Source organism: Scyliorhinus canicula, chromosome 2 (assembly GCF_902713615.1).
Source record: "Scyliorhinus canicula chromosome 2, sScyCan1.1, whole genome shotgun sequence".
Lineage (NCBI taxonomy): Eukaryota > Metazoa > Chordata > Chondrichthyes > Carcharhiniformes > Scyliorhinidae > Scyliorhinus > Scyliorhinus canicula.
This window is the reverse complement of record NC_052147.1, coordinates 184590517-184615562: the sequence shown is the minus strand read 5'-3', so window position 1 is coordinate 184615562 and position 25046 is coordinate 184590517. Positions and strand designations below refer to the sequence as shown.

At 46.4% G+C, this 25046-nt stretch overlaps 1 protein-coding gene across 2 annotated transcripts in view; it reads right to left on the bottom strand.

Moving 5' to 3' along the window:
• LOC119961821 (collagen alpha-2(V) chain-like) overlaps positions 1-25046 on the bottom strand; it is a 313195-nt gene that overhangs the window by 13105 nt on the left and 275044 nt on the right. For both annotated transcript variants that reach the window (XM_038789187.1, XM_038789188.1), the window contains exons 44-51: positions 20051-20158; positions 15924-15977; positions 12454-12561; positions 10576-10629; positions 5636-5743; positions 5267-5320; positions 3882-3989; positions 2073-2355 (exon numbers count right to left, since the gene is read on the bottom strand). In XM_038789187.1, the coding sequence (XP_038645115.1) occupies positions 2073-2355; positions 3882-3989; positions 5267-5320; positions 5636-5743; positions 10576-10629; positions 12454-12561; positions 15924-15977; positions 20051-20158 (877 nt within the window). The remainder of the gene's footprint in view (positions 1-2072; positions 2356-3881; positions 3990-5266; positions 5321-5635; positions 5744-10575; positions 10630-12453; positions 12562-15923; positions 15978-20050; positions 20159-25046) is intronic.

The window sequence follows — 25046 nt, the reverse complement described above, 5'->3', positions numbered from 1 at the left end:
GACACTTCCATGGTCCCGGCAAGTCTGGAACTTTTTTACTCAGTATTTCATTAACTGCAATGACACCAATTTTTAATTTCTGAATGTATGCCTGAGCTGACACAGGTCAGGTAGTGAAGATAAAGATTTATTTGATAACTTGCTAAAATTAATTAAAATGCAAATTAATTTGATAGCTTTGAGATCTCATGGATCCCTTCACTCATCTGATCATATTCCTGAATGCCAATATTTATACCTTGCAATTATAATTCATTTTAATAAAAGTATCAAAGAAACCAGCATACTACTATAATAAACGCAAAATATTGCAGATGCCGGAGTCTGAAACAAAAACAGAAAATGCTGGATAAACTCTAGTTACAAGAAAGAATAGAGTTAATGTTTTGAGTCCATATGACTCTTCTTCAGTGTATTACTGTACTTGTGCTAATCTGCAACCCTGTTCTGAAGAAAATACTCACCTGGTTCCTTTCATAATAACTAGTTGCACAATATTGAACAATTCTGACAGGAAGCTTTTTCCAAAACATTACAATTCTTTGCTAATTTTGCTGATGTTTCAAATAGCTCAAAGTATGTTATGTTTGAAATGCCCCATAACATGTTAAAGACCTTTCAGCTTTCAGAACACATCAGGGATTAAAACGAGAACTTCCTTAATCCATATGATTCAGTTGCTCAATGGTTAATTTGGCTGACCACTAGTGGAGCTATACAGGCTGAATGGGTGGGATTTCCCAGCACCCTCCTCCCCATGGTATATTGTATATTTCCCGCCAGCGAAGACAGCCTAGAGGTGAAGGTGGGGGGATACCATCGGTGGGACCGGAAGATCCCGCCGAAGGGAAGGGCTAGAAAATTTCAGGCAATATTATTTTTCTACAATGTAAAGAAATTCAGTTTTTAAAAACTCCTTGGCATGACTTCAAACTTCAGGTGCCAATATTATGACAGTTTTTTCTGACTCTCTTTTAGTCTTCACATTTCAATGGGATATTGCCCAAAACATTTCAGAAATAATTCCAACTGCAGTCGTAACATTGCATTTTACTGGTCTGTGCTCTAAATATTTTGAACAATATCCTCATATTGATTGGAACATTTTAATTAATATTGCTTACAATACTGAACAATATCCTGCTATGATAGGAGCCAGGAATTTTACTGTTGTTACTTTGGGCCGTTATTTTCCCCACTGGACTAAATATTAGTGGGATTGTAATTCATAAGGAAACAATCTTGCTCAGAAGTATCTACACAATAGCTTGTGTTTTTTTAAATCATTTCTAGCATGCCAGCTTCTGGTGGAATGGACTTAAGGTGCTGCTTACTCCTATCGCTCTGTTGCTATGTAGAAGGTGGATGTTGATATTAGCCCTGCCCGCCTTGTGAAGAAAGGGCAGGTGGAAACAAGAAGATTACTAAGCCACTCAGAACTCAATCTTTCTGCACCATTTCTAATTTGAACCCACAGGTGGATCAGGCACCCACCTAAAAGAAGACACTACCTCATGATTTATGTAAGTCGAGCCTATTGCTTCATTGGGACATCAATTGTATTTTAACTGGGGTCAGAATGTACAAGCTTCCAAGGCTTTCCCATCAAGCCAAGGCAGGTCTGCACATAAGAAGTCCTTCTGGAAAGTGCAAGCCTTTCCTATGTGGAAAAGCAGGATTGCACCTTTGAGTCCCATGAGGAATACGGTGGCCTTCCTTTCCCCGGACTTACCCCTTATCTCCTGAGAGACCAGGATAACCCTCTCCCTGCCACCTGCCACCATCCCGTAAGCTTCTAAGCATTCAATGGTCTGATGTTTCGCGATGCCCTTTTCCCAGACTTTCTGTGTAGGGAGTGGCTGACAATAATCCACTGAGGTAGACAATCCAGCCTGAACCTTGGGCTATCGAGTCCATTTTTCTATGGCCCGGGCATCCACCAAGCCTACAAAGCTTCTTGGGCTGAGAGACCACTGCTTTTTTCCCCACCCTGTAAAAAAGAAACGTTCAATATTTCAGAAAGAAAAATCCAAATTCTCACAGGACAGAATACTTCCTGTCCAAATACATACCACTTTTCTTTTCCGGGTGACAGAATAGAAGATCCTGGCATGTTCGTGCTGGGTTCTTTCTAGAACCATCTGGACTACGCATGGTTTCTAATTGGCTACTGAGGGATTTGAGGGTAGCGTCTACTCCTGACACCTTAGGATCAGTAAAGGAGGTCTCGTCGGCATTGGGTAAATCCAACATACGTGGGTCCATCTCATAATGGCCAATAATAGTCTCATAGGCAGCAGTAGGAGGACCGGGAGGACCAGGAGGACCAGATGGTCCTTCTTCACCAGGAGGACCCTGTGAATGGGAAATTGAAGGGTCAGTTTTGAGATTTTATATTTGAACTTAGTTTACGTAGAGAGAATTACCTTCAATTTTATTATTACAAAGACTTTGGGCGGGCATTTCCAGCCACACCCATCCGAGACCCGAAATTCACGCCCAAGGCCAACGGACATTTAAATGATCCTTCAAATTTTCTGCACCACCTACAACAATTCCCATGGTGGTTGGGACAAGAAAATACACCCCTTTGGATTTGTATAGCACCTTTCATAACTTCAACACATCCCACAATATTTCACAGTCACTGATTTAAAAAATAATAATTCATTGAATGTGGGCGACATTGGCCAGATAGCATTTATTTCCCATCCCTAATTACCCTTGAGAAGGTGGCGGTGAGCTGCCTTCTTGGACTGCTGCAGTCCCTTAAGCACAGGTACACCCTCAGTGCTGTTAGGGAGGGAGTTCCAGGATTTTGATGCAGCGGGAGCGACTGAACGTTGATATATTTCCCAGGATGGTGAGTGAGCTGGAGTGACTTGCTGGTGACCTGTACTCACTGTCGATACTTGAACAAGTGCAGCAAACAAATTACACACAAAAGTTCCAGCAATGAGGGATAAATGGTAGTCAGTAGGGCTTTTATTTTAATCGTGCCTTTTATATCTACCTTGGCAGCACGCTAGCACAGTGGTTAGCACTGCTGGCCTCACGGCGCCAGGGACCCGGATTTGATTCCGACCTCGGGTGACTGTCTGAGTGAAGTTTGCAAATTCTCCCCCGTGTCTGCGTGGGTTTCCTCCGGGTGCTCCGGTTTCCTCCCACAGTCCAAAGATGTGCAGGTTAGGTGGATTGGCCATGATAAATTGCCCCTAAGTGTCCAAAGGTTAGGTGGGGTTTCAGAAGATTGGGCCTAGGTAGAGTGCTCTTTCAGAGGGTCGTTGCAGACTCGAAGGGCTGAATGGCCTCCTTCTGCACAGGTAGATTGGGCAGATTAACATCTCACCCAAATGATGGTACCTGCAATATTCTGAGTACTCGACTAAAGTGGATCTACAGCCCTGCAGGATAAATTGAGCCCACACACTTCTGATTCAAATAAAAAGTATTAATATTCAGTCAACTTGAACCAAATTCTAATTGGCTTTAAGTGCCATTTAAGAATGGTTCCAATTTTAATGTGCGTACCCTCTCTGATGAGAGACTACCAGCAATTTATTAGCTTTATCGTGGTCTTTCAGGAAGTTTCCTATCAGTGACACATTCAAATATTCTGTGATACATCAGGCAGAAGGTTAGCACCATTTGCTCATCCACTTTCATGAGAAACAGCTCTAAAATCTGCGCAAAATTCTACTTACTGTAAATCCTAATTTATATTAACTACAATTACACAGATGCCAATCACGAGTTCTCTTCATTGGTATTTTTCAATTAGCTTTTACTTTATGGTTCAACAAAGACATAGATAAAGTAGTGACTACGTAAATTATATTGATGCGATGCATTTGTGTTACAGGGAGATTCTGCGCATTTACCTCAGGGCCAGTATCTCCAAGCACTCCACGTGATCCGGGTGGCCCAATAGGCCCAGGGAAACCAAAGTGACCTTCTTTTCCAGGAGGACCAACTGGACCAGGCGGTCCCTAAAAGAATATGACATATTGCAGAATTGTGAATGCCTTTGAAACTTCAGGCCTAAGTACTGATATCCTATGTCACAAGTTTCAGGTGACATTTATGATACATTTGTGTTTTGTATTCCAAGCATGGTAAGCGCACCTCTTGCACCATTTGTAAATGTTCCTGTGTGGGGACAACTCTGCGCCACTTCTCTAGAACCTCAGTCCTAACTTCCACAATACAGTACCAGCCACATGAAGGATGAAAGCATTCCCATTATGAAATGTATTTTTATTAGGTTGCAGCAACAGAAATTAAGATACTCGGGCCCAACAAATAATGAGAATATACAGAAATTTGATGACATATGGACAGAAACTTGATGGCTTGTACTCGGAACTGTAAGAAATTGTGGCCTTTAATAAACTGGTATTTTCTGCATAGTATAGACTTCTTATGAGATTAGCTAACATGGCATTGATGCTCCCACTCTTGAAAGGCAATTTCTAAACAGTCCCTGGAAATGTCAGGGTCAACTGGTTCAGGCTGCCATGTTGACATTCCTAAATTGGTAGGATGACATCTTATGTATGCCCATTATCTATGGAAGTATTTGAAAAGGGCTAGGAAACGACCCTCAGCATGACAGAAACTAAAAAGCTGATCTCAGGCAGGGTGACGATTGGGAATGGTGGAGGGAAGGGGCGTGATCAATCTGACAGGTTGGGTACCTGTCCTGTATCCATTAGTCAGAAGGGTTGGAATTGGTGATTGACACTGGTAAGCCACCAACCCCCAGAAAAAGAGTATATTAACAAGTGCTCAGGGACCAGGGGCATTCCTGATCAGGCAGCTTATTCTGCAGATGGAAGATCGACAAGTCAAGCAAGAGGAAGACCGAGAGAAGAGTTCCCTAACACTTCAACTAAAGCGGACAAGCTACTGAGCAACTGAGATCAATACATTCTGAGCCAACTTTCCATTCGTCCTCTGGGATCAGTGAACCGCTTTCAATTGTCATGGGGCATCTACTATTTTATGTCTAATTAATTCATGCATAAGCTGTTGCTTTTTAATATACTATCTTAAAATTACTTTCAAATGGTCGACCTTAGGTATATGTAATCCCTGAAAAAATTTCCTAAAATCCCTATTGCATGCATTGGATCAGAAACACCAGCGTACTACTATATTATGTATTATGAGGAAACTCCAAATCATGGTTTAAGGAAGGTCGCAAGATGATTATTTGTAAATTCTGTTTGTGCTAATAAACTGGTATATGTTGAAATATACTTACTCTTGGACCAAATGGCCCAGGAATTCCAGGACCACCCTGCCCGCCAGATGGACCCTAGTACGAGAAAATACAATGGGATTTGCTTAATGGTTTAAATTGTAGAAGAATCCTGGCCAGGACTTTCTATTTCTGCATTTAATACTCTGTGATTCCCTGACCATCAATTTCAAAAGGTGGAATTTCATAGATAGATGCAAATAGAAGCAGAAAGCTGTGATCTAATATATATAACAAGAGTGCAAATATAATGCAAGCAAAATATTATGGAGTAAGATCAAGTTTTATATTAATTCCATTAAAATCAAGCTCATACAGTAAAACCTGTGAAATGATGTGAAAATAACAATCATTATCTGTTCAGTTACTTACAGGAGGACCAGGAAGACCCTGTAAACCAGTGAATCCACGATGACCTTTCTGACCTCGCTCACCCTGAATTCCATTTTCACCTTTGTCACCTCGGGGACCTTGGGGACCCTACGGAAGTCAATCCAAAATTAAGAGGTTAGGCTCTCGAATATAAAATGCAGCATAATTTGATGACATAGAGTGAGTAACTGGAGTATCATCTGCTCGGATACACTATTTATCTCAGTGCAATTTGCCCAAAATTGGTCAAATCAACTGAAGGTTGGTACATATTACAAGCATAAATTCCATTCAGCGATCTACTGTGTTAGTTTAAAAAGGATAATGGGCTGAGTCAGCAGACCCAAATTAAAGTCCATTGAAGGGCACATTTAGCAGGGTGTTTCTAGATGCCTGAAGCTCCAAGAGACACCCCGCAATTCAATGGCACTTTACCCTTTCTTTTGGCCTTGAAGAGTAGGTCCCCATTGAGTCCACTCTTTAAGTAATTTTCTACAATGGCAGCTCAGCTCGCCAGTGCAGGAAGACGGCGCATGGATCGGGGCGCCATTTTAAAAATGTTTTGACCGCTCCCTCTGCACCCCTACCTTGACCTCAGGAACCCCCACCCCCCACTTCACCCAACTTTACCTCTTCCGGTGTACTTGAGCTCTTCCTCACCTTATGGACAAGCCCCCCCTCTCCCCCAGGTCTGACCTCTTGCATAGGCAACCTGGCACCTTGGCATTGCAAGCCTAACATGCTAGCAAAGTCCCCCCCAGCCTGGCAGTGCTACCCAGACACCCTGGCAGTGTTGGATTGGCACTGCCAGGGTACCCAGGTAGTAGTGCCAGGATGGCAGTACCAAGGTTCCCAGGGAGTGCCAGGGTGCCACCCTGCCCTGTCCACAACCACACAGGGGCCTCAACCCATCAGCAAGACTCCACAAGATGCCATCACAATTCACAACTTTGTGAACCAATACCAAATGGCATCCAGTGAGGCGTCGCTGGTGAGGTCGGTGAATACCAGGCCCAGGGGGAATTAGATGCGTGCTTATTTAAATCTCACCCAGTGAGATCCAGATCACGACATATCACGAGATTCCGTTGAATTTTGCAAGATGTTTCGAGCATCTGGAATCTCGTGAAAGCTTCTCACGCGATTCAACGACCAGGCCCTGACACCAAGTCGGGAGCAACAAGGCCACTGAATCTTGCCCCACACCAAAAGCCTACCCCACACACAAAACAGCCTCACCCACATTGAATGAATCACCATGGCGGGTTTCTGCGCAACAGTTTGCAGGCCTTCAAGAGATCGTACTTATTTTTTTAGATTCAAAGACATCAACAGGCACTTTTTAAAAACTTTTATAGCTTTAAAAATGTTACTCAGAAAATGACTATTGTAACCAAATAAATAGACCTGTGTAGCTTTTCTGTTAATTCATTTTCAGATTAAAAAATTAGGTTACTCACAGGGGATTAAAATTACTTATTTTTTGTGATAAATCCATTTAAATTGTATCAATCAAAAAGCAACAGGTAAATACATCAGGGATTTTTTTTAAAAAAGCAAAAATATTTTAAAAAATTTATGTCGTGAAACGCTGTTCAATTGCGCTGGCCCAGCGCAGATTTTCTGTTTGACAATATGCAAATGACTTTACGCAAAAACACGAGAAAAAAGTTCTCAAAATTGGCACCATTCTGAGTGCAGTTTACCAATTGTGCCCATAGCGAAAATCTTTCCGTATGACTGAGGAAAAAAGGATGGAAGGAAACAATTCTGTTGCTATGTCTGTATCACATTCTACCAATTTGGAAGTAGCATGAATACGCTAAACTTAATTCAGAAATATACTTTAGGCCTCCTGAATCTTACCAATGATCGCTTTCCATGTATATTGTAACAAATCCATAATTTTATATGTGCATTGGAGGGTACCTCAAAAGCAGCTTAATGCATCCACCTGAAATTCACATCTGCTATTTTAGCAGTGCATTCATCTATTTATGTTAAGTATGTCAATGCCTCAATAATTTAAGAATACAATAATTTGACATGCTCATGATGCAATTGTATATTTTGCTGCAATTTCAGGACAAATCTCAGAATCGTATGAAAGCTCAACGTGGATTACTCATGACTCTGAAAATATCTTTGAGGGATAAGAGTATATATTTTCTGCTATGCTCTTCATTTGGACCAATTATTTCAATTAGTTTTATTCTTGATCTTTGTTATTTAAATTATAGTCAACTTGAGTTGACTTCGGTTTTCTTTACATGTATTCTAAAGAACAATAATGCCTTTGCCAACAGCACACAATGAGCTGAGAGAGAATTGGAAGTTCCTTTTGCACCATGCCTTAATTTCATTTCCATTTAAGTCGATAAAGAACATCAGATACTGCATGGAATAGCAAAGACCAAGTTCGCCAGTTTCTTTGGAAAGCATTATATATAAATCAATATTTTGTCCGTCACAAATATAAATGCAAGGTATTCTGGAAACTCGAAAGCAAAACAGAAAATACTGCAGCCACCACTCAGTAGTGCCGTTAAGATATGTAGAGAGAAATGCAGGTTTAATATTTCAAGTCAAGTCTGGTGGAAGGCCCTTGGCCTGAAACTTGACATGAAAAATTGGTCAAGATTTTACAGTCCTGACAATGGTGGGCACTGTCACAGGCGAGATGGGAAAATTTGCAGAGGGCCAAAAGTCCTGCCCATGGCAGTGCATGGCCTGGCGGGACCGGAAAACCCTATTGATTAACTCTGTAGGCGGGTTTTACCAGCTGTTCATGCCAGCGGGAAATTCCGGTCCCATGCCGGCACACGGGTTCCCCAGCTGTCACCGGCAAATCCCATTGACAATGGTGGGGTTCCGCTGGTAGATCCCACCCCGTCTCTCTCCTTCCACAAAATGCTGCCAAACCAGTTGTTATTTCCAGGGTTTTCTGTCTGTCATATTGTCCCAACACTGCTGCTCCAGAATTGCAAGACAAAATAAATGCAACTTGATAAGTTATTCGAATTCATATAGCTATTTGACTGTTGTGATAGATAACAAGAGTTGCAGTGCAAAATCTTCACATGATTTTATGGACTTGTAAATACTATTTGGCCCATAATCATTGAATTCTGGATTTATGTTCCATGCATTGAATCATGTTTTTATATTGGAAGGATGTGGTGAGTCTCTGGTTTTTGTTTCTTTACATAACAGCAAATACATAATAGCACTGCACCAAAAAAAAATTGGGGTCTAGTTTTTTAACCTTCTTTTCGGACTACAATGCAGACAACATCTGGTCTATTGGGGCTCAGGTCCTGTATTTACATAATCTCAATGCATGCAGAGTGATCTCTTGTGAATTGACCAGCATTTCCATTACACAGTAGCAGTCAACCCCATGGTTCGTTTAAATGAAACCTTTAAATCATCTGGTTTTGGGCGAGATGTACATTGGCATCGCTAAAGTTTAATCCAAGTAAAACCATCAGATTCTTCAGGAAGAATAGAATTTCATTCCACTGTTCTGTGACTATTGAAATATAACGGACAGATATAACCAGCACACAATTCTACCCTCACCGTCTGCCTTATTCCCAAGTCTCAAAGGTGAAATTATTTGTACTCTTGTAATAATCGGGTACATTGGTGCAAGTTAATGCCTCACCACCTCTGCAGCCAGTGGACTGGGAACTTAGAAGGGGCCATATGATAAAGGTAAGAGCATGGGTTAGAGAGAGTCCATTGCCTCCCCGACTCCCCCCCCCCCCCCACTTAAGCCAGGGACAGGGAAGGTCGAGGTCAGCCTTCCCACTTGGAGGTCAATTGAGGCCCTTCAGTAGCCAATTAAAGGCCATAAGGGCTTCATTCTGCTGTCACTGTTATTCTACCAGCAGTGGGCAGGAGTGCTGCATATGCCACATGGGTATGCTGTGGCGGTCTCCCTGCAGACTCAGATGGTGGTGGGGGGGGGGGGGGGCTCTAGTTTGGGTATTCTGTGTCCCACAAAGGGCCCCTGATGGCATGGGTCACCCCTACTGACAAAGGTGCCTCCTAGCCCCAGGCCTTCCCAATGACAACTTTCTGTCTGGCACCAGCAAGCTTGCCCCACTTACCTCTCTTTTGGAGCCTCCTTCATGGCTGCTGCTGTGGGGCCTGCCGCAGTCCCAGCAGAGATCACCTCTCCTTGTGATACTGCTGACACTGGAGAGCTGCCGACCCTCTGATTGGCCAGCAGCTCTTGGAGACGGACTATTTGTTTTTGAAAGCATGGGAATCCAAACGGCAGGTAGTTAAATGCCTGATTGACTGTGGGCGGCACGGTAGCACAATGGTTATCATTGTTGCTTCACAGCACCAGGATGCCAATTTCGATTCCCGCTTGGGTCACTGTCTGTGCAGAGTCTGTACGTTCACCCCTTGTCTGTGTGGGTTTCCTCCGGGTGCTCCAGTTTCCTCCCACAGTCCCTAAAGATGTGCTGTTAGGTGAATTGGACATTCTGAATTTTCCCTCAGTGTACCCGAACAGGTGCCGGAATTTGGCGACTAGGGGATTTTCACCGTAACTTCATTGCAGTGTTAATGTAAGCCTACTTGTGACACTAATAAAGATTATTGTAAACCCATCAGTGCTCCCAGAAATAGCTGTGGCTTTCTGGCTGATGGATCGCCACAGTCATTAAATTCAGCCAATTGTTTTTGTTACATGTAAAAAGCTTCCTGAAGTGTGATAAGTTCACGGTCAAATCAGAGATAAACAAATATATTCTGCCTGTTATTGAAGATCGTATTGAATTTAAATGTATGCTGAGACTGTAGAGGTCAGTAATATCAGATTACATTCCGTGAAACCTGGATCAATCAAGACATCATCTGGATAGAATATAAATCAGACCATGCACTCATTGTACAAACACTGAATAATAAGTTAAACGGCTTACTGGTAGTCCACGCCCTCCAGTTCGACCAGAGGTTCCCATTGGGCCACGAGAACCCTTTGAGGAAAACGGACAGAAAGAGTTATCTTTACCATACAAAGACTTCATATTCAAGAATATTAGCATTACTTAATGGGTGAATACATCAAATGGAAGGGAAATTTCAAAAACACAGTGAAGTTGTTTTCCTTTTTGCCACTGGGCAGCGGTGACTCAAACACCTGTTTTCAAACCCATCCAATTTTCCTTTCTGTGTACAACAATAGAAAGGAGAATGAATATATGTTCATAGATCTTTGAAAGTTGCCACTCAAGTGGGTAGGTCTGTGAAGAAGGCCTATGGTGTGCTAGCGTTCATTAGCAGAGAGATTGAATTTAAGAGCTGTGTGGTGATGATGCAGCTGTACAAAACCTTGATAAGGCCACATTTGGAGTACTGTGTGCAGTTCTGGTCGCCTCATTTTAGGAAGGATGTGGAAGCTTTGGAAAAGGTGCAAAGGAGATTTACCAGGATGTTGCCTGGAATGGAAAGTAGGTATTACGAGGAAAGGTTCAGGATGCTAGGCCTTTTCTCATTAGAATGGAGAAGGATGAGGAGCAACTTGATAGTGGTTTATAAGATGATCAGGGGAATAGATAGAGTAGACAGTCAGAGTCTTTTTCCCCGGGTGGAACAAACCATTACAAGGGGGCATAAATTTAAGGTGAATGGTGGAAGATATAGGGGGGAAGTCAGAGGTAGGTTCTTTACCCAGAGAGTAGGGGGGCATGGAATGCACTGCCTGTGGAAGTAGTTCAGTCAGAAACATTAGGGACCTTCAAGCGGCTATTGGATAGGCACATGGATTACGGTAGAATGATAGGGTGTAGATTAATTTGTTCTTAATCTAGGACAAAAGTTCGGCACAACATTGTGTGCCGAAGGGCCTGTTCTGTGCTGTATTTTTCTATGTATAATGGGAGTGGACAGCCAATCAGCCAAAGCCAGCTCCCCATGCATTGGCGAACGTTCAAAACGACCCCATAACTTTGGCCATCAGTTAACCCATGTTTCCTTCTAGTTTTCTCAGTTTCATTTTTTTTAAAACACATATCCTAAACTATGGCTGGAATTTTCTAGCCCTTCTCATTGGTGGGATCTTCCGATCCAATAGGAGTGACACTTAATGGCGGGATTCTCGGCAAGCAATGCAATTGGCCATTGGCTTCGGTGGGACCAAATGTTCACACAGTGGCCAGTGGAGATTCACCTCTGGCTTCTGAAAAGACAATGGGAGGCGGGGGCGGTGGAACATCCCAGCCTTTAAGTCACCATTTCAAAACAGTATGTAACGTATAGACTTTCTTAATACATATTATGACAGCAATTCATTGAAGTGAAGCTTACATTTTTATGCAAACGAAAATATATTATTTTAAAGGTGAGTTTGGTCATTGAAGAAATAGGCTCTGAACTGACTCATCCAAAATGGATCAATGGTTGATAAAGCCTGGGATTTTAACTGTGTCCAGTTAGTGGGATAACCATTCAAGAAGGAAACAGGAATGTCCATATTATCTTTATTCATGAATATACCAATGGTTTATAGTTGTAATCATTGTGTGACCAATATTTCTGTTCTACAGTTACTTCTAATTCTTGGTCTACATTATTCACAAAATTACCAATAATATTTTGAAAGACCATTCAGGCCTGAGGGAGTATTTCTCCTTCCATATGTTAATGTTAGAAAAGTGACACTGTGACCATACTATAGATTTATTAAGATACTGCCATTTTCTTCAATTTGCAGCAAAAAGCAAAATGATAGTCTAGCTTTCCTGCCAGGGAAAAGTATTCAGACCTAAGCATTGCCATTAAATATTGAATGGGAAACTTACTGTTTCGCCTCTTGCACCCGCCTCTCCAGTAGGACCAATGGGACCTGGAGCCCCAGGACCACCTTGTACACCTGAAACACCTGCAGGCCCTGGATCACCCTGATCACCCTATGCACAAAAAAACATAAGAAGGTGAGATAAATAGAAACAGGACTAAGCCATTCGGCTCTTCAAACCCGCTGTGCTCTTCCCCCAATTCTACTTTTCTCCATATCTCCATATCTCTTCATTCCCTTGGAGTGCAAACATCTAGCAATCTTTCTGTCTTGAATATATCCAATGACCGAGCATCTACAGCTCTCTTGGACAAAGAATTCTAAAGGTTAACAACCCTCTGAGTGAAAATATTTATTCTCATCAGTCCTAATTGATCAATTCTCTATCCAGAGGATGCATTCTCTCAGCATTTAGTCTGTCAAAGCCCTCTCAGAATCCTTTATGTTTCAATGAGAATAACTCTCATTCTTCTGAACTCCAGAGAGTATAGGCCTGCTCTATTCAAACTCACTTAGTTGGATGCCCTTCTCCTCCCAAGAATTAACCTGGTGAACATTTATAGCACTTTTTTAAGGCAAGTATATCTGCGTTTAGGTCTGGAAACGAAAACTGTTTGCAGCGCTCTCAGTGTGATCTCATTAAAAACTGGTACAACTGCAGCAAGACTTCCTTGCTCATCTACACAAACTCTCTTGCAATAAAGGCAAACATGTTACTTGTCTTCCAACTTGCTTGCTGTACTTGCATGCTACATGACTGTGTTTTATATACATGGATGCCCAAATTCTTCTGAACATCAACATTTAATAATTTCTCATAATTTAAAAAATGTTCTGTATATCTATTCTTCCTAAGAAAGTGACTAATTTCTCCATTTTATACTTTATCACTTTTTAAATTAATTTGTGGGATTTGGACATTATTGGCAAGGCCAGCATTTATTGCCCATCCCTAATTGCCCTTGAGAAAATGGTGGTGAACTGCCTTTGTGAAATGTTGCAATCCATGCTGCAGTTATCTTTTCATAGTATTTGTTCTCCTTCCTGCTGCTTAATTAATCTAATGATATCCCTTTGCAGATGCTTTGGGTCAAAGTTCAGTGTAGGGTCAGGGAAGGACTCAGGATGAATAAGGGTCTTAATCCCACACCTGACCTGTGTGGCTATTGCTTTGCTATTTTAAAATTTAAATGGGCAACGTAGCCAGGAGTGAGCTTGGGGCGCAAATAGAGATGTCGAGTGCCTCTGGGAGATGCCTATCTGGTACCAATGGTACAGAATATAAGGCCAGGCTGTCCAGCAAGGTGGAAAGTGGCCATGGAAGATCAACACCATGACTCATGCCAGCGCTAGTTTCCCCTACGGTTTGAAATAAAAACACCTGTGCAGAGATGTAATTGGCCCCTTGGTTAACCCAACAGCTGTGCACCAACTCTTATAAAACTGCATGAGTTCACCAGAATATAATTTGATATTTCCAAAACTAAATGGACAGGTCTTCTAATAGGAGAGACCTTATTTAACTCATGGTGCCATTAATTGGCGGCAAACACATTTCCCGCTCCCTCCTCACGCATACCGGCCTCGTTCAAAATTCAGAACTATCCTGGTGGCATCAGCATCCTGGGACAACCTCTGACACCCCAATTTCCAAATCTCATCCGCCTTGGGTTGTGACTTCCTAGTCCTTTGAAAATCTCAGCCCCAGTGTCCTACTTGAAGCTTACTTTTCCACCTAGCTTTGTATCTCCAGCTGAATTGGATACATTATATTTAGGCTCTTCATCTAAGTGAAGTATATTGTAAATAACGGAGTCTACAGCATTGTTCATTGCAGTAGTCCTTTCGTAACAACCTGCCAACCTGAAAATCAACTGTTTAATCCTAGTCTGTCTTTTGGCCTTAAACCAAGTCTCCATCCATCCTGATATATTAACCCACTGAGCCCTTAACCCATGTAACAACCTTGCCTCCAGCATAATATCAAATGCTTGTTAAAATCCCAGCATAGTTAACAGAAGAATACGACAACGTGCAGCGAAAGAAAGTGGGCGAAATTCTCCCATCGGGAGACACTGGGCGCGATTCTCCGCCCCCCATGATGGGTCGGAGAATAGCGGAAGGGCCTTCCCGACATTTTTCCCGACCTCCCGCTATTCTCCCCCCCCCCCCCCCCCGCCCCACGACACGAATCGCTGCTCGCCGTTTTTTACGGCGAGCAGCGATTCTCCCCTAGGCGATGGGCCGATTTCCCAGGCCTTTACGGCCGTTTTCACGAACTCCAACACACCTGCTCTCACAGTTCGTGAAAACAGCCACAAAGTACCGTTCTGGAGAACCATGCCACCGATTGGCACGGCCGCACCACGGCCGTGCCAAGGGTGGCATGGGCCCGCGATCGGTGGGCACCGATCACGGGCAGCGGGTCCGAACCCCGCACCCTCTTTGTTCCTCCGCCGCCCCGCTGGATCAGTCCGCAGGGCGGCTGAAGGGCATAACGGCCCGCGCATGCGCGGGTTTCACGCATATGCGTGATGACGTCATCGTTTGCGTCAGCCGGCGTTAACTTTGGCGCTAAGCCTGCGGTGCCGAGGTTCACGGGGCCCCGCTGCTAGCCCCGACCGGGGAGCACAATCGGGTCCCGGGAGGGGGCGTGGAGGCTGCCGTGAAACACGGCCAGTTTCACGGCAGCCTTCACAACTCTCCGCATTTGCGAAGAATTGCGCCCTAAGTGCCGACGCCAGAGTGAAAACCGGAGTGTTTCACTCTGGCGTCGGAGGCTGCCCCTCACCCTATTCTCCCACCACCAGGGGGCTCAGAGCGGCGCCACATCAATTACGTGCGCCGGGCCTTGGCGCCGCATGAAAGTGGTGCCGCGTAAATTAAATTATGCCAACCCGCGCATGCGTGGTTACCGCCCTCCCCGCGGGCGCCCCGCAAGACATGGAGGATTGATCTTGCGGGGCGGCAGAGGAAAAGAGTGCATCCTTTAGAGATGCCGGCCCGCCGATCGGTGGGTACCGATCGCGGGCCAGACCCTTACTGAGCGCCCCCCTGGTGCTCGATCCTCCCTCACCCCCTACAGGCCGCACACGCAGCGTTCGCGCGCTGTTCACGCCGGCAGCAACCAGGTGTGGTTGGCGCCAGCGTGAACCCGTCGGATTGGGCAGGCCGCTCGGCCCATCTGGGCCGGAGATCGCCGCTCGCCTGCTGCAAACGGCGAGCGGCGATTCTCCGAGCGGCCTGTGTGAAACGTGGCACGCCGTTTTGGGGGGTGGGAGAATCGCATGCGGGTACCAGGGTAACATGGCGGGAATCGCCCGGCACTCCCGTGATTCTCCCACCCGGCGTGGGGGTCGGAGAATTGCGTCCACTATCTTGAACGCTTTCACGTGACCCTTGTGTACATTGTGAAATTGTAACAATAGAAGCTTGATATAACTTATAGTTCAGTTTGGACTTTTTTTGTTTTACCGGCTCTCCTGCACGACCATCACGTCCAGGAGTGCCATCGGTTCCTGGCACACCCTAAGAGAAAAAGAAAACAACGAATTAACAAAAGTACAATATGTAACACACTTTTCAGCTGTTGAATTGTTGGTCAGTGGGAGCATCCCTGCTTCTGGGTTAGAAGGTTGTGGGTTCAATTACAGCTCTTAAGACTTGAGTCCATCATCTAGGCTCACACTCCCAAAGCACTACTGAAGGAGTGCTGAATTGTTACAATTGTTGTCGGATGAAACTGGATTTTTTTTAAAGATGGGTCAACACCCAAGGCCTTTAAAAATGGCGGCATGTTCCATGCCCATTTCCAGCAGATCCAATTTTCGCTGGAAAGATGGGAAGGGGACAGGTGGGAAGCCTAAACTCAGTAAAGTCTTTGAAATTAGTCCCAAGCTAAAACAGTCCACATTTTAGCTTGTCTGAGGGCCTTAACCACAGTATTGAAGACACAAATTTATGGAGAGGACATAAACACTTGTGAAGTGCGAATAAGGCCTATTATATGTCATGATCTAAAGTTATTTAAATCTCTAGCTCTTTACACATGAAAAATACCTAGCTGCAGTTGTTCATTGGAGTGCATAAACAAACACACGCTGCTGAGTGCATTGATTGATAGGTCATCTGGTGTTTTTCCAAAAGAAAACATTGCCCTCTGTTTCTGCAGTTTCAATATTGGTCCATGTTGACATTTCACGAGAGTTCTTACTGCTGCTGAGCCCAGCATGAATGCTTGGCTGAGTATCAAAAGTTCCAAAACCATGACCCTCAGCAGAGGGCTGAGTTTACATCTTAATTGGCATTTCTAAGAGGCTTTAAATGACTAGATGTCTGTGATATAGTTGCTGAATAGAAGCTTGCTTGTGTTACAACGGATTGACTATTTGAGGGGATTTAAAATATTTGAATGGGTTTTATGAATTAGAGTTTTTTATGTATCAGGCTTGTAAGAGTAGGAACTATCCCGGATAGGAAGCAGTTTAATATTTTCGTCTCCAGGTGGCTCCTGAGGTCTGTTCATAGCCAATTCTGGCTCGTTGTTCTGGAGCTGGGATGGGCGAGTATGTGTGGCCATGGAGGTGCCATGATAGTATGAATTAGCATATAGGTGGCATTAGGGTGTGAGTGGCCATGGAAAAGGCATGGGGTTTGAGTGTCATGGAGGTGAAATGGGGGTATAAGCTGGCATGGGGACATGAGATGGCATGGAAGTGGCTTGAGAGTATGAGTGGAGTAGGAGTATGAGATGACAAGAATGTGACATGAGGGTACAACTGGCCTCGATCTGGATCATGCCCTCGGAGGGCTCCGGGAGTCACCAGCCGCACCAGCAAGGCCTCAACTGGGCACAGATTAGTACTGGCCTCCAGAAGCGAAGACCAGGGGCGAGATTCTCCGCAAATGCGGAGAGCCGGAAAGGCTGCCGTGAAACTGACCGTGTTTCACGGCAGCCTTCACACCCGTTCCCGGGACCCGATTCGCCCCCCCCCCCCATCGGGGCTAGGAGCGGCACCCCAGGAATCACGGCGTCGCGTCCTTAACAACCGTCGTTAAGGCTGCGCGCCAAGATGACACGCGGCTGGCGTCTGTATGACGTCAGCCGCGCATGCGCAGGTTGGAGCCGGCTCCAACCCGCGCATGCGCGGATGACGTCATCACGCCATTGACGGAACCCGCGCATATGCGGTTTCGCATTTCTACACTGCCGCCCGACAAGATATGGCAGCTTGATCTTGTCGGGTGGCGGAGGGGAAATAGTGCATCCCTTTTGGACGCAGGCCCGACGATCGGTGGGCACCGATCGCGGGCCTGTACCCTCCCGAGCACAACGGTGGTGCTCCCGCCCCAAACGGGCCTCTGGATGCCCCCAAACGGGCATCCAGCGCCCGTTTTTACGACGGCAGCGAGCAGGTGCATTTGCTGCCGTGAAAAAACGGGCGTAAAGGCCCGGCCGCTCGGCCCATCAGCCGCGGAGAATCGCCGCTTGCCGTAAAAAGCAGCGAGACGCGATTCGTGACGTGGGTAGGGCGAGGCGGGGGGAGAATAGTGGGAGAGCGCAAAAAATGTCGGGAGGCCCTCCTGCTATTCTCCCAACCGGCGTGGGCAGCGGAGAATCGTGCCCCAGGTATGATGACCACTCTGGGGGTCTCAGAGCATTGGAGTCCCTGTGTGGTCAGTGACTAGATGGGGTAGTACCCTCGAATTCTTTCTGGAAGCTGGGCAGTGATAATCTGGCACCCTGCCAACCTGGCACTGCCAGTGTGTCAAAGGCACTGCCTTGGCCGAACCTGAGGGGGGCCATTCCCCTGAAATGGGAGGGGTGAAGGGGTTATGAGGAGTGGAGGGTGCAGGAGGGGTCATAAAAGTTGGCGGGACAATGGTTAACACAGTTGCTTCACAGCACCAGAGACCCGGGTTCAATTCCCGGCTTGAGTCACTGTCTATGCGGAGTCTGCACATTCTCCCCGTGTCTGCATGGGTTTCCTCCGGGTGCTCCATTTTCCTCCCACTAGTCCCGAAAGACGTGCTTATTAAGTGAATTGGACATTCTGAGTTCTCCCTCAGTGTACCCGACCAGGCGCCGGAGTGTGGCGACTGGGGATTTTCACAGTAACTTCATTGCAGTGTTAATGAAAGTTGGGGGGGGGGGGGGGGGGAAGGAATGGGTGTATTGAAAGGGGGGCCTGAAAGAGGGGTTTTAAAGGGAGCCCCATAGCAGGATTTGCTCACTTGGGAGGGTACATGGGGGTGGGGGGGGGGGTGGTTAGGCCCATGTCTATGGGGGGGGGGGGTGACATTATCCATGCGCGGAGGATGTGGGGGCCCTCAAGCTCACTCTGAGACCGGGACACCATTTCAAAATGGCCCTCATTATCGAGAGCCAATCTGGTCGGCGAGCTCAGCTCCCCACTGCTAAAAGAAAGTTCGAGGTGTGGGCATCACCAGTCAGAAACTCCTCAAGCCCCCAAAAAATTGGGGTGAGTGAATACAGGCCCTAGATTTCACAAAAAAAGTCGAATGGAAACAACCCGCCAAACTCGCCCAAAATTACACCTGTGCGTATGGGTTGTTTCCATGGAGATGAGTCTGCCAAAGCGGGAGAATTCCAAATGCAAAGTTCCTGCCTTCTTGGTGAAATTTCAGCCCTCTGTCTGACCTCTCCAGTGGATATAACATGGGCCGGATTCTCCGCGAACCGGCGCGGTGGGCCACTCCGGCGCCGAGGAGTGGCGTGAACCACTCCGGTGTTGGGCCCCCCCGAAGGTGTGGAATCTTCCAGGGCCTCCGCCGGCCGGCGCTAGTTGGCGCATGCGCGAGAGTGCCAGCATGTGCTGGCGTCATCCCAGCGCATGCGCAGGTGGGTTCTTCTCCGCACCGACCATGGTGGAGGTTGACAGCGGCCGGTGCGGAGGGAAAGAGTGCCCCCACGGCACAGGCCTGCCCGCGGATCGGTGGGCATTGATCGCGGGCCAGGCCACCGTGGGGGCACCCCCCTAGGGCCAGATCCCTCCCCTCGCCCCGAGGACTCTGCAGGCCGCCCATGGAGCCAGGTCCCGCTGATAAGGCCCTGTTGTGATTTACGCCGGCGGGACCCGCCGAAAACGGGTGGCCACTCGGCCTATCGCGGGCCGGAGAATCGGCAGGTGGGCCACTGCCAGCAGCCGCTGACCGGCCCGCCGCAATTCCCGCCCCCACCAAAACCCTGGTGCCGGAGAATTCGGTAGCTGGCGGGGGCAGGATTCACACCACCGCCCGGCAATTCTCCGACCTGGTGGGGGGTCGGAGAATCCCGCCGCATATCTCAGAGCACTAATTCAAAGAAGAGTACCAGTGAACATCCCACTGTCTTAATCAATATTTATCTCTAATCAACATTACTAAATCAATTAATCTGATCAACATCTTATTGATATATGTGTGATCTTGCTGTGTATTATTGGCTGTTAACTTTCCTACATTATGACAGTGACTTTGCTTCAAAGGTGTTTAATTGGCTGGAAAGCACTTCACCTTCTTTCCTTCAAATGAATGAATGTGGTAAATAGCTAGAAGTTTACGGTTATATACTTGTTATAGACAAGTGAATATTTACTTACATCCTGACCAGCTTCACCATGTGGACCACGGGCACCATGTGGACCAGTTGGGCCTGAAGGGCCTCTTTCACCAGGAGAACCCGTTGGTCCTTGTTTTCCAGGTTGACCCTGAAAATCCAACACAATCTGTCATGTTGTTGTCAGTTTAATTGGAGTACAATCGAATGGATAGTGCAAAACATTGCAATAAAACAAAATATGGGTAAATTAAGTTGCAAAACTAAATGCAACAAGTCTCTGAAATTTGAAATATTTTAAAATATTTATCTCACAAGAAATGTAATTAAAATGGATATTATCAATGTGTTAATTATTATTTTTGTTACTAACTCATTAATGTAACAGAGAGCAAAATTGACAGAGTGGAGGAATTAATCACGGTGGACAGTTTTGAGTTTTTATGGACAATCTTCATCAAAAGGCAGTTCAGAGATGCAAGCTCCTGTTACCGTGCTGGGCACATGCAAGCTGCTCAGTTTAAACTGCTTGCCAAATTTAGGAAGTTAGCCTCCTTCTAAATGAGTCCTGAAAGCACCAGAAACATCAAGTTTATTGTATTCCACTCTCAGATCTGGAGCTCCTCCACAACTTTCATCTTGGATAATGCGGCAGTGCCCTCTCTGTATTGAACAGTGAGTCAGCCACAATAGATGATCAAGTATCACTGTCCCAAATTGCAACAGACGAACATACAAATTAGGAACAGGAGTAGACCACTCGGCCTCTCGAGCCTGCTCCGCCATTCCATAAGTTCGGGGCTGATCTGATTGTAGCCTAAACTCCACTTCTCCGCTTTATCCCAGTAACCTTTCACCCTCTTGCTTATCAAGAACCATCTAGATCTGCCTTAAAAATATTCACAGACTCTGGGCGGAATTCTCCGCAAGGCCCGACGCCGTTGTGAAACCTGGAGAGGTTCTCGACGGCGTCGGAAGCCTCTCCCGGCCCCCTATTCTCCCCTCCCCGGGGGGATAGGAGGGCCGTACCGGGAAACTCGGCTGCCGGGCCTTGTCCCTGGCTTCAAGGCCCGGCGCGCCAAGAATGACGCCGCGCTGGCGCCTAATGATGTCAGCCACGCATGCGCGGGTTGGGCAGCTCAAACCCGCACATGCGCGGTTGCCGTCTTTCCCCTCAGCCGCCCCGCAAGACGTGGCGGCTTTACCTTGCAGGGCGGCGGAGGGGAAAGAGAGCGTCCCCTTGAGATGCCGGCCCGACGATCGGTGGGCACCGATCGCGGGTCTGTCCCCTCCCGAGCACGTTCGTGATGCTCGATCCCCAATCCGCCCCCCACAGGCCCCACACTTACCTGGCGCGCCATGTTCATGACGGCAGCGACCAGGTGTGGTTGCCGCCGTCGTGAACAGGTCGGGAACAGCAGGCCGCTCGGCCCATCTGGGCCGGAGAAAAATGGCGACCCGCGTTTCTCCGAACGGCATGTCGCAAAACCGGACACGCCATTTTGGGTGGGAGAATAGCGGGAGGTGCGGGAGCGGACCTCCCACTATTCTCCCACCCATCGTGGTTGCGGAGAATCGCGCCCTCTATTTCCACCACCGTTTGAGGAAGAGAGTTCCACATTATTAAGACCCTCTGTGAGAACAAAATTCCCCTCATCTGTCTCAAACTGGTGACCCCTTGTTTTTAAATCGTGACCCGAGTTCCAGATTCCCTTCCACATGAACCCAGTCAAGATGCCTCAGGATTGTACAGGTTTCAGCCAAGTCGCCTCTTTCTCTTTTAGACTCCAATGGATACAAACCTAACCTGTCCAACCTTTCCTCATATGACAACCCTCCCATTGCAGGTATCAGTCCAGTAAACCTTCTCTGAACTGCCTCCAATAGATTTACATGCTTCCTTAAATCAGATCTCTGCTCCTGAGGCGGTGTTGACGCCGTCGGAAACGACATCCCGTTTCTCGACGGCGTCAACACGGCCCCAGGAACAGCAATTCTGGTCCCTACAAGGGGCCAGCACGGTGCTGGAGTGGTTAACGCCACTCCAGCTGCTGATCCCGGCTGTGGAATGGGCGCCAGGGGATGCGCGCAATATCACTTCCTTGTTGATTGTAATTTTCTTGTGCTCCTCCCTCCCTTCCATTTCCTGATTTACAGCTAATTCGAGGATGATATTTGTGTCCTCTATAGATGTAAAATACCTGTTCAATTCATCAGAATTTTTCCATTATTAATTCCCCAGACTCACGTTCTATAGGATCAACAGTCACTTTATTAATTCTTTTTAAAATATAGAAACTCATACCATCGGTCTTCATATATCTAACTACCTCTCTGTTGAACTCTACTTTTCTCCTAGTTAGCAACTATTTGATATTCTTTATTTCATGTTCTGCAATCATTTTAGTCATCTGAAGACCTTAATAAAAGCGGACAATGGAATTCTCCGCACCTTTAGGGGCCAAGCCCTCACATTAAGGGGCTAGGCTCACGGCGGAGTGGTTGCCGCTCCGCTGACCGGCACAAACGGCCTTTGGCGCCCCGCCAGCTGGGGCCGAAAGGGAGGGGGTGAAGGCCATGGCGGGGCGGAGGAAAAAGAGTGCCCTCACGGCACAGCGGCACAGGCCCGCCCGCTGATCGGTGGGCCTCGATCGCGGGCCAGGCCACCGTGGGGGCAACCCCCGGGGTCAGATCGCCCCGCGCCCCCCCCCCCCCCCCCCCCCCCCAGGACCCCGGAGCCCGCCCGCGCCACCAGCCCCACTGGCACCAGGAGGCACTCCCCCCAATACCAAAGCTGCCAATGAAGCTGCTAATCTTGCGACTTGGACTGGGCACCTCCAGTGGTGGGTTGTGGCTCTTAAATGACCATTAATTGACTACTTAAGAGCGTCATTTGACCCATTGGCATACATGCCACCTGATGCATCCACCACTGCTGATGAAGTACCAGCAGCAGTGGGTAGGAAAAGAGCATGTGCTGCCACCATTGTGCACATTATTCGCACCACCTCTCTGACAATGGGCTCCTGGGTTGGGGGAGCATATAAAATTTCACCGTGTATTTTCATTCCTTTAATCAAATAAAAAATATGCAAGTTGCCAGTTTAGTTTGCAAGCTTGATTAAGACGCTGAACATAAAATATCGATATATATATATCTTTAACGGGTAAATTACCAGCATTCACCAACAAATCTTTTTTCGCCAGTCAGGATAACATTTTGTTTAAGCTAAAACAGAATTTTTAGCTGATGTGCAGGTATCTGTAATTTTGTTGAGGGCATTGATTGTGGAATATATTCAACAATGATAGTAAATTTAATTTATATACTGCTTTTAACCTTGCAAAATATCGCAAGACATTTCTCTGGGGCATTATCAAATAAAATTTGCCACAGCGCCATTTGATATTTTATGGCAGATGACCAAAAATGGTGTCAGATAGATTTTAAGGAGTGTCTTAAAGGAGGAAAGAGAGGTAGAGAGGTTTAGGAATAGAATCCCTGAGATTAGCGTTTAGCAGCTGTAGGATGTGGGCCTACTTTGAGTGATTACATATTGCAAGCTTTTCCCAAATACTACTGCTCTTCAAGAACTCTCTGTTGACTTCTGGCAGATGTAAGGATCACTCTATCATAAGGTTTGGGTTGACTATGGAAAAGAACAATGATCAATCGAGAAATTCAATGCAATTGGCAAAAGAAGCAAAAGTGATGTGAAGAACAACATTTTTATGCAAAAAGTGATTGGGGACTGGAATGCACTTCCCGAGAGTATGGTGGTGACAGATTCAATGGAGGTATTGAAAAGGGAATTACTGTTATCTGAAAAGGAAGGATGCACAGGGGTTTAGGGGAAAGGTACTAGATGAATTGCTCATTTGGAGAGCCAGTGCAGACACAGTGTGCTGAATGGTTTCCTGTTGCACTGTAATCATTCTGTAAATCACAATCACAAGTGTCCTTGTATTATTTGGGGAAATAAACTGAATTAGTCTTAGAACTGTCCACAATGTTTCTTTCAATGTCTGTGGGAATGCATGAAACATTGTCAAACATATAGCATGATTTAACAGAATTGAAACAGAGTCCCATGTCAAGCACATTTAGCCGGGTATTTCTCAGTGCTGACAATGTTGAGACTGCTCCTGCTATTAAACAGGACTCCGCTTCATTTCTGGGCCGAGGCGAGGAACGCCCACACAGGCCACACTTAGTCTCATTTTCTGCACTAACTCCGCGATGGCCTCCTGATCTCTCAACTGTCCACCGGGACCTCCAGAACCCCCAACTCACCAGTTAGGGAGTCATTGAGCCCGCCGTATCCCACTTGTTAAGGTCAGGGCACCCCTGAGCCCGATCCCGGCATGCTGGCATTGCCAGGGTGACAGCTGGATGGCAGTGCCAGGGTGCCTGCATTGCATAGTGGGTGCCAGGGTACCACTCTGCCCAGAGCTTGACCATCCGGGGTCTCCAATAGCCTGGGAGACCCTCCTCAAGTGCTGGTCCACCTGGTCTGCATTTGTGAAGACCAGTGCTAAATAGCGCCCGCTCGGGATCTCCGAGGCGAGGCTGGCAGATCTCGGGTGCTGGGTGGATCCTACGTAGACATAATCAAGTGAGACTATTAGCTCATTTGAATATGCAAATCTAGATCCTTGCTTTAATGGCACGATCCAGATCGAGATCTCGCGAGGAGTGGCGAGGCTGGTAAATCCCAAACATGTCGCATCCCGAGTTGGGCGGGACAAGGCCGATAGATCAGGCCCATAATTCCCCTTTGCAATTTTTCAACATTAAGCTTTGCTAGATTGCAGTTGAATATAATCATTGCTGGTCTAGATATCAATCCGCTTCTTCTTCTCCAGGAGGTATCCTTGATTAGTCAAGAGTTGCAGTCTTAGACTGTGATTTTACTACTGGGAAAGGTGAGGAGACAGGCCCCAAGTCTCGCTTGGCCCAAACACCAGCTGAATCTTGTGCTGTTGCTGTTATTCTGAACCATATGTTAGCTGTCTGGATAACTGAACCAACCCACCTT